General features: G+C 39.0%; 1 protein-coding gene across 1 annotated transcript in view; it reads right to left on the reverse strand.

Moving 5' to 3' along the window:
- Positions 1 to 14,874, reverse strand: part of LOC102767578 (chromosome unknown open reading frame, human C3orf67) — a 217,528-nt gene that overhangs the window by 51,961 nt on the left and 150,693 nt on the right. The window contains exon 14 of the mRNA XM_015558251.1: positions 2,466 to 2,669. Coding sequence (XP_015413737.1) covers positions 2,466 to 2,669 — 204 coding nt within the window. The remainder of the gene's footprint in view (positions 1 to 2,465; positions 2,670 to 14,874) is intronic.

A 14,874-nucleotide genomic window follows, 5' to 3' on the forward strand; every position in this document is an offset into this window, starting at 1 on the left:
GGAGCGTTAGGAAGTAAAAGGAAGAGTGGAGACTCAGGATTTGGAGACCCAGTGGATGTGGACCCCAAAGGAGGGGGAGGGGGTCTTCCAAGTTTCTGGTCTCAGTGCCAGCCTGGATGGTAGCCATCACTGAGCTACAAGGAAAGCAGGATATTACTGTGATAAATAAAGTTATGAGTTCTTTTGTTCTTTTTCACAGCCCCTGTACAACTTCTAAAGAGAAAGGTATGAACTCTCAGAAAGGCCACAATAGTTCTTGTAAACTGCTATTTAAACTCTCTATGAGCAACAAGATGCAGGTGTTCATTAAGAAATGTAATTTTCCATTTGGTGATAGTTCCAATATTGAACTTGATGCAATAATAAACACATCTTATGAATACCAAAGGTAGGCTCTTCCATTATATTCTCTGTCTAAAATATTTCAATTTTTCATTCGGTCAAATAGAGGGGTTATTAAGATCATTATTAATGATGTTGTTTTTGGCCAAATACTTTTAAAGAGGAGCAGTTGTCACGCATGAGGACTTCAGTCCTTGTCAGACAGGACAGTGATGACAACACTGTATCCAGGGCAACCGAGAGCTCAGCCTTTTCGGTCCATAAATAAGCATTCCTCAGCTTGCCCTTTGTAATGCTGGCCTCCAAGCTGCTTCATGACGGAAGAAGCTTGTTCAGAAGGCCACTGTTCCCTTTCTTTCTTTTGGTTTAAATGCCTGCTGAGGACTGTTTTATAAGAAGGCAATGTTTCAATTCCATTGTAAATAGCATTGGCAAAAATCTGTAACTTATACTGATGTTTTTAGTGCTGGCTGCAAGGGTACTGTGAGTACCAGCACACAGGGTATTTTTGCTGCATGGGTAGATACTCTTTGGCACTAAGGCTGCTCCAGACATTATGCGTGCTTGAACATTCAATTAATGAAAGCACAACTAAGGCAAGAGAAACCTGGAGGGTGGGCAAGGTGAGGAAAAAGAACACTAATGTTCATCTCACTTTACCCCCCCACCACCCCAACACACACCCCTCCTTAGAGCCAATCTGAATTCCTCCTCCATGAAGACTTACAAGTTCCCTCCAGAGCAGGAATCTCACCTTCTGCTGGATATTGGTAGCACTCATTAGACAACTGAGTCATGGAGAAGTCACTGGCTCATGGTGGTCAGGAGCTCAGACTCAGGAGTCATGCCACACTAGTTCTGAGTCACTTTACTCAGGCCCTCCATTTCCCCAACTGGAAATGGGCCTTGCCAGTGCTCACCACAGGGGACAGCAGTGAGGAGGGAGTTAGGTAACACCACAGGCCTAGTGCCAGGGCCTCTGAGATTTCTAAGATCTACAAAGATGTTGGAAACTTGGAAAAAAGCTGGCTTTAAAATTCAAAAAGAAAATTGTAAAATTAATAAGTATTTAATGAAATACTTAATACAGAAGTTATCTGTTGCCAACCTACACTAGGACTCAATCTTTATATATTTTAATACATTATATAAATACGAATCAAAGTTACACAACTTGGTTTCCTTTTAAAAATTGCTGTTGGACAGAACATTTACTGTTGGATAAAAGTGTATTTTAATGCGTTTGATCTGATGTTAAGGTGGCCTTATATGTAAATATCCCTTGGACCTAGCTAGGTCTTAAAATGTCTCTAGGTGCTTAATAATTATGATTATTATAAAAATGATTTATTATTGTGCTTCACAGTATTTCTTGTGACTATTTGTTGAAGCTTCTGCTTTGTATTTCCAATTAAGCCAGAAGGTCCTGTAGGACAGTATTGTAGAGAATGGACCTAGTATGAACACTGGGCTCTGCTCTGGGGTCCAACACTGACTGGGGTAGAAGGTGGGCCAAGTTAGTTCCTTCACCTGAAAACCAGGAAGACTTTGAGCTACTCCAAGTCCTCTGCCATCCTAGTGTGGATGCTGGGCCGTATTAAAGAGCTCCACCTGTGCGAGCATATGGGCAAACAGGAGCCCCTGAAGCATCTGCAGGCCAATCGTGCCCTCAGGCGCAGGGAAGAGTCAGTAAACATCTGTGGTTTCTACAGAAGGTTCTTTTCTGACCTTGCATCCAAGCAATCCTTAGAATATTTATAGTCTCTTCCTATTTATTCATTCATGGAACAAATATCAACCTTCCTGTGTGCCAGGGCTTGTACAAGGAGCTGGGGATGCAGTGGGACATCTAGAATCTACAACTAAATTATTCTTGTTTCTTTCCATGTGTGGTTTTATATATCAACACACAATTAGCATGCATTATTTGAGGTTAACTAAGACAACTTAGAAAAGTCAATGCCCCCACACCTGATAGACAACCAATATTTCCGAATGGGCTCTGAGCATTGCTCATAGCGAGGGTGCTTGTTGGGCCCTGGTTTTCCCAGGCAAGGTGGGCTTTGTAAGGAAGGAGCTTGCTCCTTGTTAGGGAAATCAATGGACCAAAGCCCGGGACTTACAGGCGGCAGGCAGGAGTTCCAGGTGGTGGTGTCGTCACTGCTGGTACTTATGCTGACGTTACAGTTGTCCACCTGGGACGCACTCAGGCCATGGGAAGCCCCCGTGTCCTCCAGATCATCATTCTGCTGCTGCCGTAGGCTTGCCAGCATTTGCAACTCGGATTCACTCATCTGGCTGGGTTGGTAGTTTCTCCAGTCATATTCCTAACCAAGAAAGGAAAAAGGTGACAGAACAAAGGGTCACTTGGCCTTTCTTAATTTTACAGGCTATCATCAAGTGCTACAGCCTTATCCCTTAAAGGCTCCCCAGTGACAGAGGTCAAGCCCAACATGTCTTTATCGATGTCTACCCCCCTGCCTGACCTTGTCTTTTTGCTCCTGACATGTCAGCCACACTGTGCTTCACTAAGATTCTCTAAAGCAGCAAATTTATGTCTGCGTTAGTGCCTGTGCCCATGCCAGTTGTTGTGCCCCATCTGCTGTCTAACTCCGAGGTGTTTTTTAGTCTCAAATTATGTTACTACCTTGAGGAGGCCTTTTCTGACAACCACAAACTGGGTCAGCTCCTCCACTTTATGGGCTCACACAGAAGCTTAAAGTGTTCATTTTTAGTATCTATCATAATTGCAGTTAGTAATTGGTCTTGGCATTCACAGGTGGTCTATGAGCTCCACAAAGACTGTCTTACTCCCACTATAGGTACTGTCCATGTCTGATGCTCAAGCACTATTTGAGGACTGACTAAATAAATAAAAATTCAAAGCAGTTAAAAAAAGAAAAATCGCTTTCCATAAAAATGTCCACTTTACAAGAAATTGATAAATTTCATTCTTATCATTATGAGCAAATACATTCAACTTACAGTAAGATTGAGCATGACTAACGCTGTCAAAAGCCATCAAATAAAATATGAACTTAAGATGGGAACATGTAGGTCTGAAAGCCAGAAAGACCTCGCAGCTACAATAAACACTTTTACTGATACAGACTTTACTATACATGAAATCTGTCAGGCACATTTCCCCCCCCCAAGAATAGTACTACAAATCTTTAGAGGCTAATGTAAATATTCTTTTACTGTACAGGGAAGAAACTGGCATATGGAATTTTTAAAACCTTTCCTTTCTCTCTGGCTTAAACCAAATTTGATAACAAATGTTAATTTCAACATTGCTAAGTGTTAGTATCATATATGAATGAGCATTGTGATTTACACCCAGGCCATGCAATCTCTAACAGGAGAGTTCATGAGCATTTGATAGCTTTGAGATTCTTGGGACAAAATAGACATCATGAGAAGATGAACAAAATTTATATTTCAATGAAAAGCACTAAAAGGAAAAAAAGGGAAATATAATTTAAATTTAAAAGAAATAGTTGGGGGAGCAATAAACACAAGAAGAGATGCTCAACATCACTATCATTAGTGAAATAAAAATCAACACTACAATGAGATACCATTCACATCCACTGGGATTGTTATAATACAAAAGACAGACAGTAACCAGTGTGGCGAAGACATGGAAAAACTGGAATCCCCGTATACTGCCGGTGGCAATGCAAGATGGTGCAGCCACATTGGAAAACAGTTTGGTGGTTCCTCAAAATGTTAAACCTGGGACCATGGCCCAGGAATTCACTCCTAGCTATATATCCAAGAGAACTAAAAACATGTGTTCATATAAAAACTTGTAAATCAATGTTCATAGCAGCATTATTCATGGTAGCCAAAAAGTGAAAACCCCACATCATCAACTGATGAAGGGATGTTTGTTTATCCATACAATGGAATATAATTTAACTATAAAAAAGTAATGACATACTAATAAACCTTGAAAACATTATACTAAATTAAAAGGTGCTAGATTATATAGTCCATTTACATGAAATGTCCAGACTGAGCAAATCCATAGAGAGAGAAAGCAGATTTGTGGCTTGGGGGAAGAGAGGGATGGAGGGTGACAGCTAATGGGTATGGGGTTTCTTTTTGGGGTGATGCTAATGTTCTGAAATTATGTTGTGGTGATGGTTACATAATCTTATGAATATACTAAAATTACTGAATTGTATATTTTGAAAGGGTGAATTTTATGGCATATAAGTTATATTTCAGTAAAAGAGCAGTCAGTAATCAGATGTGAACACAAGACCAATCACTTGACTTTGGGCTCAATAGTGATCAAGTGAGTTGCTGTCCTTCTTCTGCAAGAAATGGAACTAAATGTTCTCAGCTGTCAAAGAGGTATGTTACTTGTCTGGTCATTGCCAATGCATGAAAAAGAAAATATTTTTGGGTTTTACATTTTTCTTAAGGAAATCTTAATATGTGGTATGATTAACCCATCTATTCATTTATTTATTGACTCTACAACCTGTACTGTGCCTGAGGTATGTATACCCCAGGTGCTAGGATGGTAAAACAAGAGAGAATGGGGCAGTGGTTAAGCCAGACAAATCCTTTCTGGGCCCTAGTTATACCATTTAACAGGTGTTTATGATAGGGCAAATTACCTAACCTCTCTGTGCCTAGTTTCTTCATCTGCAAAATGGAACCATAGTATATACCTCATGGAATTTTTGGTGGATGAAATGAAATACTATATATCAAATGCTTAGCATAGTACCTGACAAACTAAGGGTCTTCAAACTTATGATTTGTACTTCTATCAGAAAGTGTTTGAGTATCTACTTTCCAATATGTAGGTATTTATAAATTAAATACACGTACAACTATATTAAAATAGTATGTATAGTATAAAACACACATAAAATTGAAATGAAAATGGTCAGGCTTAAAAAAATAAATGGAAATAGTTAAAAAAAAAAGTCTTCCTGAAGCCCAATGGATTGTTTCTGACACATCTTCTAGGGTGAGGACAATTCTCTTAGGAGGCCACTGAGCTGGCAATCAATACATATGCTCTTGTAATTATTATTCCTTCCTCCCATTTTCTCTGATCCCCTCCGTCCAGTCTTTCATCCATTCTGTGCTATGCTGGGAGCTGGGAGTATAAAAAAAGTAAGACGCACATCTGTCCTCATGGAGCTCACAGTCTAGAAAGGAGGCGTAACAGTTATTCTCAAATGTACTGTGATCAACACTACAACAGCAACATGTCTAAGATGCAGCACAGCCGAACTGACTGCCCAGGAGACTGAGAGCCTCCCAGAAGTCTACAGTGGCATTTGATCATAATTCAATTTATTGACAAATGGAATGGGCAGCCTTCAGAGGGTGTGAACTCTCTCCACCACCGTGGGCCTGAAGCAGAGGCTGGGGAAATAATAGCTGGCTGGAATCTGGCATGGTGAAAATGGCTTGATGTGTTAATCCATTAATTTATTCCACAAATACATAGTGAGACCCTGTTATGTGCCAGGAACTGTTGGTGCTAAGTTTGCTTAGAACTCTGTATTTCCATGACTTTATATCATACAGTAATAATGTATTCTGACAACATCCTGGAAGGGGCAGCCAAAAATGAGCTGAGCCAAAGAAGTGACTTTCTCCAGGGTCATGAGTAGAGCAACTGGTGGCAGAGACAGGTAATTAACTTAGTCCCCTGATACATTCTTGATTTGCAATCTCTTAAAACATATCTAAATCACCAGAAAGGCTAAATTATTCATTTTTTAAAAAAAGGATTGCAATAAAGTCTTCACATTAAAGTGGACTTCAGCCACAAGATGTCATCTAACTAAATTATGCAACTGCTGAGAGGCAAAGTGCTTTATGTAATTCTATCTCTGAAAGGCTCAAAATGCTATGTATAATGTAATTTCATCTCAAAATATCCTTGTAAGAAAAAGGGGAGACTTTATCAATCAGCTGCTTTAGGAACAAGGCAATAGGCACAGGGCTATATAATTCAACTGCTCAGATTCCACGCAAGCCCTTCCATCATGAAGTCATTCAAACCTTTTGCTTCGAAAGATGTTATTAGGAGCATAAGACAGTGGAGATGCAAACACAAGTAAGATGTGGCCCCTGCTCTCACAGGCCTTCCAATCTAGTAGGACAAGAGCTGTCAAGAAATGAGCATAAATTAAGGAAGCATATCTGAGGTATAGTATTAATAATCAAACAGAATCCTGATAATGATTAAAAAGAAAACTAATAACTCCAGCAAAATCATAAAATACAACAAACAAAAATAAACTTTCAACTCGATGCTCTTCGATCTCTCTTCTCAAGATTTTAAGACAGGCTAGCTTAACCGATCAAACACGGGCCTACAGAGTTTTGTGAGCCTCAGATAGGAACTGTGAGGCACAAGCTAAGTTTCCAATGGTGGCCTAGAGCCAAAATGAGACATGGCCATGGGTTAATAGATCAGATGAAGAACCTCATTCTATCCTACAAGCATGGGAGTGTAATAGAATTGGGAGAAAACTGGGTCGCTAGTCTCATTCTGGAGCCTGTAAAATCTCATAGTCTCCTTCTAAATCAGGTTTGCACCATGACAGTGCCTGACACCCACGCATAGGGAACATCGTGTGACAACTCTTAGTAAAAGGTCTGTAAGCAATCGCTGACTATGTGAATTCTTTTAAGTTACAGCAAGACTCTAAGGTAGTGGTTCTCAACCTTCCTAATGCCGCGACCATTTAATACAGTTCCTCATGTTGTGGTGACCCCCAACCATAAAATCATTTTTGTTGCTACTTCATAACTGTAATTTTGCTACTGTTATGAATCGTAATATAAATATCTGATATGCTATATGTGTTTTCCAATGGTCGCGACCCACAGGTTGAGAATCGCTGTTCTAAGGGATGGTGGCTGTTAGAGTAGAATACAAAAGGCAATGTGAGAAAGGGGAAATTAGAGTAGAATACAAAAGGCAATGTGAGAAAGGGGAAATAGTCAAATAATCTGGCATACAGAAACGACAGCGTTCACTTATAGAATCAGTGAAGGCTTCATGAAAGAGATTTATCAAAATCTTATAAGACCAAATGGATTCCACTCTGCTGCCCAAGTCTTATGAAAAATCTAAGATACCAGTTCCCAAATGGAAACTATGCAAATGCCATAAATAGTAGAATGGATAAATAGTGTGAGAGTCACACAGTAAAACACTATAAGCAATGAAATGAGTGATATATTGAATCTCACAAACAAGATGCTAAGTGAGAGAAACCAGACACAAGAGAGTATACATTGTGAAACTAGTCTTGGGAGTCAGGGGTAGGTTGTGAGGGGACAGTGACAGAAGGGGGTGGAGACAGGGAGGGAGCTTGATTAGGCTTCTGGGGTGCTGGTCTTGTTCTCTTTCCTGATCTGGGGGATGGTCACGAGGGCTTGTTCAATTTGTGAAACTTCATCAAAGTATGTGTTTACTTCTCCATGACCAACTAGAGCATGAAAGTCTAAGACTTTCCTGAAAAGTGATTAGTGATCACTAAAAGTGAAAAGTGATCACTGGCACTTACTTGGGGCTGTCTTAGTGAGAAAAAATGTGGCTGGGGTGTCATTACCATTGGTAGTTTAAATTTGTATTTATTATTAAGAATTTTGAAGCTGTAATTAGAAAATTTTGGAAGTTTTTTGAACCCCCAAATGACAGCAAGGAAAGTAGAAGTCCATTTTCCAAAGCTAATTTTAATTGGCATTTAATTTGAAGATTAATGTCCTCTCTATTGCTATTTACAGACAGTGTTTAATTTCTTTGCTGATATTTTAAATAACAGCTGATAGTAAATTAGTGGTCCAGGGCATCTCTTTGCCAGCTAACGCTCCATGAAGACTTATTCTAAATTCCTGAGCTACTCACCCCACACAAGCGTTTGTCCTGATTCATTGGGTACGCAGCCTACTGACAACAAGAATGAAGAGAAGACAGAAGTCACAACATGAGCTGTGACACATACTTGAGGACATAGCTCATTCACAATGTATGGCAGCTTGCAGCATGTGTTTCAACAGGCAAAGAGGTAAATCAAAACTCAAAGACCAAGCCATAGCACAACTTGAAAAACTTTGCTAAACTTAAGAGATGGAATTTGCACAGTATAAATCAGGAGTCAGACTGTTAGAAAGAACCAACTTTATGTCAATGGCATTCACAGGGTAGGCTTACCCAGCTCCACTGCCACCTCTGAAATGTGTCTCACAAACATTTCAGCTTGAGACCTGGAGACACTTCACAACCCCTGACTCAGCCTGTACTTCACTATCCACACACACACTAATATCTTAAGAATGTCTCAGGTAGAGAATTCTTGGGTAATTATACCCAACAGTGGCAAAATTCCTTGCAAAGAGATTCCTTTTTATCTCATATACTAGTATGTGGATCTCTCTTCATTTTGGGGGGAGGAGGGAGAAGAATTTTTAAAAAAGATCTTTTTATTGATTTGCTATATGTGTATAAACTACCCTTTTAATTTGTGACCTAAAAATAAATAAATATCCTTCCATCCATTTTGCCTTGGTAGTCAGAGAGCTAATTTTCAGGAAGGATTCTCTGACAAATATAGCTGAATTATTAACCTAAAAGAGTTGATAAACAATTAGTAATTTCCCATCACCTATTTTCTGAGTTCAAGGTACCCCCTGATTTTCACAATAAGCTATAGAGTAGAAGGAAGCTAGTAAAATAAAAGTGAACAGGTTTTATATCACATCCAAGGATATGCTTTCTATAAGGCAACTATAGCCTTGTGCATAGACAAGCACAGTAACCATTCAATAAATGATAGATTAAAATATTAGATAAAGAATCTGGAGGAAAACAATTTCTGAGACTTCTCATAGAAATGAAAACAGCAGAGGTAAGCCAACTGTTGCTCTGGAGTGGGAAGGTGATAACAATGGGTTTGAACTGTTTGCAAATGTTAAAGTCTGCTTGTGATACAGTGATGACAGACAGACTAACACCTGTGCATGCTTCTGCACACTGAAATACTGCAGAGCTGCACGTGGCAATAGAAGTGATGTTGTCACATGAGCACAGAATTTAATTCAGGGCTGGGTTGACACTGTTCAGTCACTGACTAACTGTGAACAAGCTACGGCTTCTCTGCTTCCTCGTCTGTCAGACAGGAGTAAGTAAGGCTTTGCGTGTGGGGTGGAGATGAAGACTGCAAAGTGAGGGCACTTTGTAGAGGGCCTGGCACATGTCAAGTACCCCAGATCCTTAGCCACCAACAAGATTCTTAATCAAAGACCTTTATCTCAATGTGTTTAGGAAATACTCAGTCTAGTGCCTGTTACTTAAAATAGGAAAATGTTAAGTCTGACTTGCTGCTATTTAAAAGTAGGAAAAGCAAGACACCAAAGACGATGGATTTCTTCAATAAACATTTAATTAGTAGGATACATCAGAATACTGCAGAACTGACAGTGAAATATTAGAGTGTGTTGGCTAAACAACCAATGCATTTTCATTGATCCATACTTCTGATAGTCTCTTAAATTTTGTCAAGTCTCTCTATCTACAATTCCTGAAACTTTTGAGAACTTGAAATTGCTTGCATACCTAGCTGCTCAGAAACGGAGACATCAAAATGTCCTGATGACATCTGCAATTCTCTATCAGTGCCCAAATTTTGGACCATAATTCCATCTTAAATTATTTTAACATACTTCTACTCTAGACCATTTTGCCTTGGTCAACAACTTAATTAGGCACTAGGTACAAAGAAAGTGATAGGAATAAAAATCACTCGGTAGCATCAGTAGGAGTTTGGATTGAAAATATTTAAAAAGAAGGCAGAAGGCTAGGAGCAAGTTCCACCTGGGAAATTTCTATGCTTAATGCTAATTCTTTATTGGTAGCACAATTGTTATTTGATTACCAAATTCTATAGCTTCAGCAATATGCCCAGCAGTACACTGACAGATGAAACTGAGATAATTACTTTGTTTTTCAGAGAAAAGGAGTGCAGTTTTGAGAAAACTTCAAATATCAAACTCTTTTCCAAAGGCTATTAATTGGTAGGAGTGTCCAATTTAATAAAGAAAACATTCCTACCATGGTTAATATGGTTTATGAAATGCTACTAGTCCTGCCCAAGTTCAACTCACTCTATCAACCCCGAAGCTACTCATCTAGAGTTGAGCTCCGGGAACATGGTTGGCACACCGAGGGTGGTCTCTAAGGAATGACTTAAGAGACATCATGTCCAGCTTCTGAATGTTTTTCTCTCTTCAGGGTACCCCTGAGAAAATGCCAATGTGTAATCTGGCAGAACTGACCCATTAATTCACTCTGATGTTAGCATTCAATTAATCTATAAACAGAGGAAGCACACATAGTTAGCACTTACTGAACAGTACCCAGAACTAGCTCATGGAATTTTATTAAATTTGAAAAGGTTTCATTTGTGTCAGCACACCAGGTATACCGATTACACTTCTAACTATTCAAATAGGTAGAAAAAAAATATCCTGTTGGATTATGGGCTAAGTGTTCTCCATGTACTATGTCATTTAATACAACAATCCTATGGAATAGGTATCATTTTCTCCAAGTCTACAGATAAGGTAACTGAGGCTCAAAGAAGTTAAGAAATATGTCCAAGGTCACTTACGTACGAAGAAGCAAACCAGGACTCTAATCCAGGTCTGTCTGATTTGAGCTGCTGCTCTAAATCAGGGAGTCCACTGCTCTTGACTTCTTGGTTTTGAAGAATGAAAATGTAGATACACTTGACATAGAATCCTATTTGGGGAAGGCCCCAAGGGGACAGCTATACACCAGGTGGCCCAGAGCAGCATGAGGCCAGTGGGCACGTGGGGCAGAAGCTGCTGAAGGAGGGACAGTCACCCCTAAGTAAACCTGCACCGTTGGGCCAGGGCGATGAGCATGTGAGTAATACACACGGCAACCGGACCCAAAGCAGATGTTTTGCAACAATGCAGTATTGTAGCTAAAGCAAGTCAGGGGTCAGAAAGGCATTTATGAATTCTTCAAACAATGGAGTATTGTTGGAATGACAGCTGCAAAGGCATACTTGAGTGGCAAATTTAAAGGAAGACAGATGGCTTCCCTTTGAACAAAGAGTATTATATACCATAGAGAACGCAGAACTTTATATAATGGAACAATGGTTTAAAAATTCTAAAATAACTTACCAATTCACTTTTCTCTAACTTTGTAGAGCACCAATTGCATAGAGGAGTACACTTTTATTACTTTTTAAAAATATGATGATAAATATGTCCTGCTCCAATACTGGGCTCGAGTTCCTCAAGAAGGCAATGAAACTCATCCTTCTTCATTATCCAAAGTAAATTGCTTGACCTGGAAAGTATTATGCTAAGCGAAATAAGCCAGTCCGAGAAAGATATGTATCACATGATCTCACTCATATGTGGAATCTAATGAACAAAATCAACTAATGAACAAAATACATCCAGAGACATAGAAGCATGGAACAGACTGTCCAATCTCAGAGGGAAGGCAGGTGTGGGTGGGGAGAGAGTAACCAGGGAATTTAGATGCATATATGCATAGCCCATGGACATAGAGAATAGTGTGGTGGAAGCCTGGGTGGGGCGAGTGCAAGGTGGAGAGGGCCAATGGGCAAAAAAACCAACAACCCAGGGACATCTGTAATACTTTCAACAATAAAGATAAATTAAAAAAAAACAACAACAAACACAAAGTAAAGTGCTTGATGATTACAGGGAAAACATTATTTCATTTCCTAAGATATCTTTAAAAGTGCTCTCCTATAGTTCAGTTTTGATTTTCAAAAATGGAAATGTGAAAAAAACCTCAAAAGTTATATACGGTTTGGCTCAGTGGATAGAGCGTCAGCCTACGGACTCAAGTGTCCCAGGTTCTATTCCGGTCAAGGGCATGTACCTTGGTTGCAGGCACATCCCCAGTGGGGAGTGTGCAGGAGGCAGCTGATCGATGTTTCTCTCTCATCAATGTTTCTAACTTTCTATCCCTCTCCCTTCCTCTCTGTAAAAAATCAATAAAATATATTTTTAAAAAAGTTATATATGAATCATTTTATATATTTTTTCCTATAAAAAAATCAGATCTTTATTTTTTCCCCTATAGAGAATAGCTGGATTTGTAATTGGTAGCTTATTTTGTCTTTCATTATGAAATTAACCATTTTTCCGTAAGCTCAAACTTTTTCTGGAGCCATAAAGCCTGTATATACATCTTTTTTGTTTGTTTATTTAAAGATGCACATAATGAAATTTGTAGGTTTAAAATGATTCACTCAAAATTGTTTGAATGCAATTATATATGTGGAAAATTTTAATTACCAGCTATCTACATTGTTGCAGTATTACCCAGAGGGCTGCACTTCTTTTTTAATTAAAAATATCTGAATTCTATTAAAATATAAATAAAACATTGCAAGGAAGAATTTATCCAGCAGTTAGCAAATCAATTTCAGTAAGCATTCTTTAAGAATTACTAGTACCCTCCATATCAGGGGATCAGAAGGACAGTTGTCCTATACCACCTTCTTCTCCTTTTTTTTTTGGGGGGGGGGGGTAAGAGCCTTTCATTTTCCTTATCATAAAGTTGCTTCATGTGGGCACTTTGCCAGAGCTATATGGATGTCCACTTATAATTCCTGATTGCAGCACCTCAATGGCTAAGTGGAGGCTCAGATCTGCCTGCAGTGATCTGCAGCCCAATAAATGACATGACCATCCACCTCCCTGGTTGCTCAAGTTCCAAACCTAATGTCATCTTTGATTCTTCCTGTTTCCTCTTCCTTAAATACTGTCAGTCCTACCTCTCAAATATGCCAGTAATCTGCCACTTCTCCTCATCTCTACCCTGAACTATCAGAGTGATGCCTCAACTGTTGTCCTTGCTTCCGTTCCTGCTCTGCGGAGACTTTTTGAATGTAAATGCCATTGCTTGCTTAAAACCTTTCAGACTTGGAATAAAGGCCACCCTCCTCACTTTATGTGCTCTGGGATCTGTTTACCTCTGACCTCATCCTCTTGTACTTTCTCCATGCCCATATGTCCCAGCTTTACTTCTCAAAAAATGCCATTTCAGGAGCTTTCTACCTACTGTTCCTGATGTCTAAAGCACTGTTCCCAGGTTCTTTACAGAGCTGGCTTCTTAAATTATATCTCAACCCAAATGTTACCTGAGACCTAAAGTACCACCATTCTGCCCAACTCTGCTACTCTATTACATCAACCTGGATTTCCCCTGTACACCTTTGCATAGTTTACAATCATTTTATGTATTTGGTTGTTACTGTCTGTAACTCCCACCAGAGATAAGTCCCCTGAAGAGAGGGGCCTTATTGTCTTGGTCAGTGTATCTCTAGCACCTGGGAGAATGTCTGCCTGTTAGGTGTTAAGAGAAGAGGAGATGTTCTTGCTTATCTCAGGAGTAGAACCAGAATAGCTGTATCCTACCACCTGGAGGTCCTTTATTTTGCAGGCCCAGCTTAGGTGGCAGAAACTGTCATGAACCCATCAACGCTCTACATGAAGGGACTACCGCTAGTCAGCCAAGATAACTTCACACCTGCATTGATATTAATATTAGATTGACTTCTAGTCCCAGGATAACTCTCAAAATTTTCTTTCTGCATTAGTACATTTCCTATGAGTCATACCAGTAGAATCCTTGTAGCCTGTCTGAGTTGATCATGTCTATGTTAGAATTCAATTCTGGAGCCACACTAGTCAAAGTATTAAGTTTTAAATATCTTGAAAGAAAGAAAAGTTTTCCATTCAAATTAAATCCATTTGTGGAGGCAATTAGGTAAAAGAAAAAATAAAAGATCCAGATGGGAAAGAAAGTAGAACTATATTTGCAACAACATGATTTTATATATAGAAACTCTTAAGGAATTCACAAAAATATGGAGAACTAATGTTCAGCAAGGAAGTAAGACAGAAAATCAATAGAAAAAAACAACTGTATCACTACCTGCTAGCAATGAACAAGTCAAAAAGGAAATTAAGAAAACAATCCATTTACAATAGCATCAAAAAGAATAAAATACTTAAGAATAAATTTAACAAAAGAAGTGCAAGACTTGTACACTGAAAACTACTAAACATTGCTCAAAGAAATTAAAGACCCCAATAAACAGAAAAAGATCCCATGAATTGGAAGGCTTACTATTGTTAAGATGGCAATATTCCCCAAATTCCAGCTGCCTTTTTTAAAAACAGAAATTGACAAGCTGATCCTCAAGTTCATATGAAATGCAAGGGACCCAGCCTAACGAATCAGTCAAGAAAGGGAAGAATAAGGTTGGAGGACTCATACTTCCTGATTTCAAAGTCTACTGCAAAACTGTAGTAATTAAGGCAGTGTGATACTACATGAGGATAGTCATATCTATATCTATCTCTATCTCTATCTCTATCTCTATCTCTATCTCTATCTCTATATCTATATCTATATCTATATCTATATCTATAGAGAGAGGAGAGAATAATATTTGACAT

Source organism: Myotis davidii, unplaced genomic scaffold, assembly GCF_000327345.1.
Source record: "Myotis davidii unplaced genomic scaffold, ASM32734v1 scaffold189, whole genome shotgun sequence".
NCBI classification, from domain to species: domain Eukaryota; kingdom Metazoa; phylum Chordata; class Mammalia; order Chiroptera; family Vespertilionidae; genus Myotis; species Myotis davidii.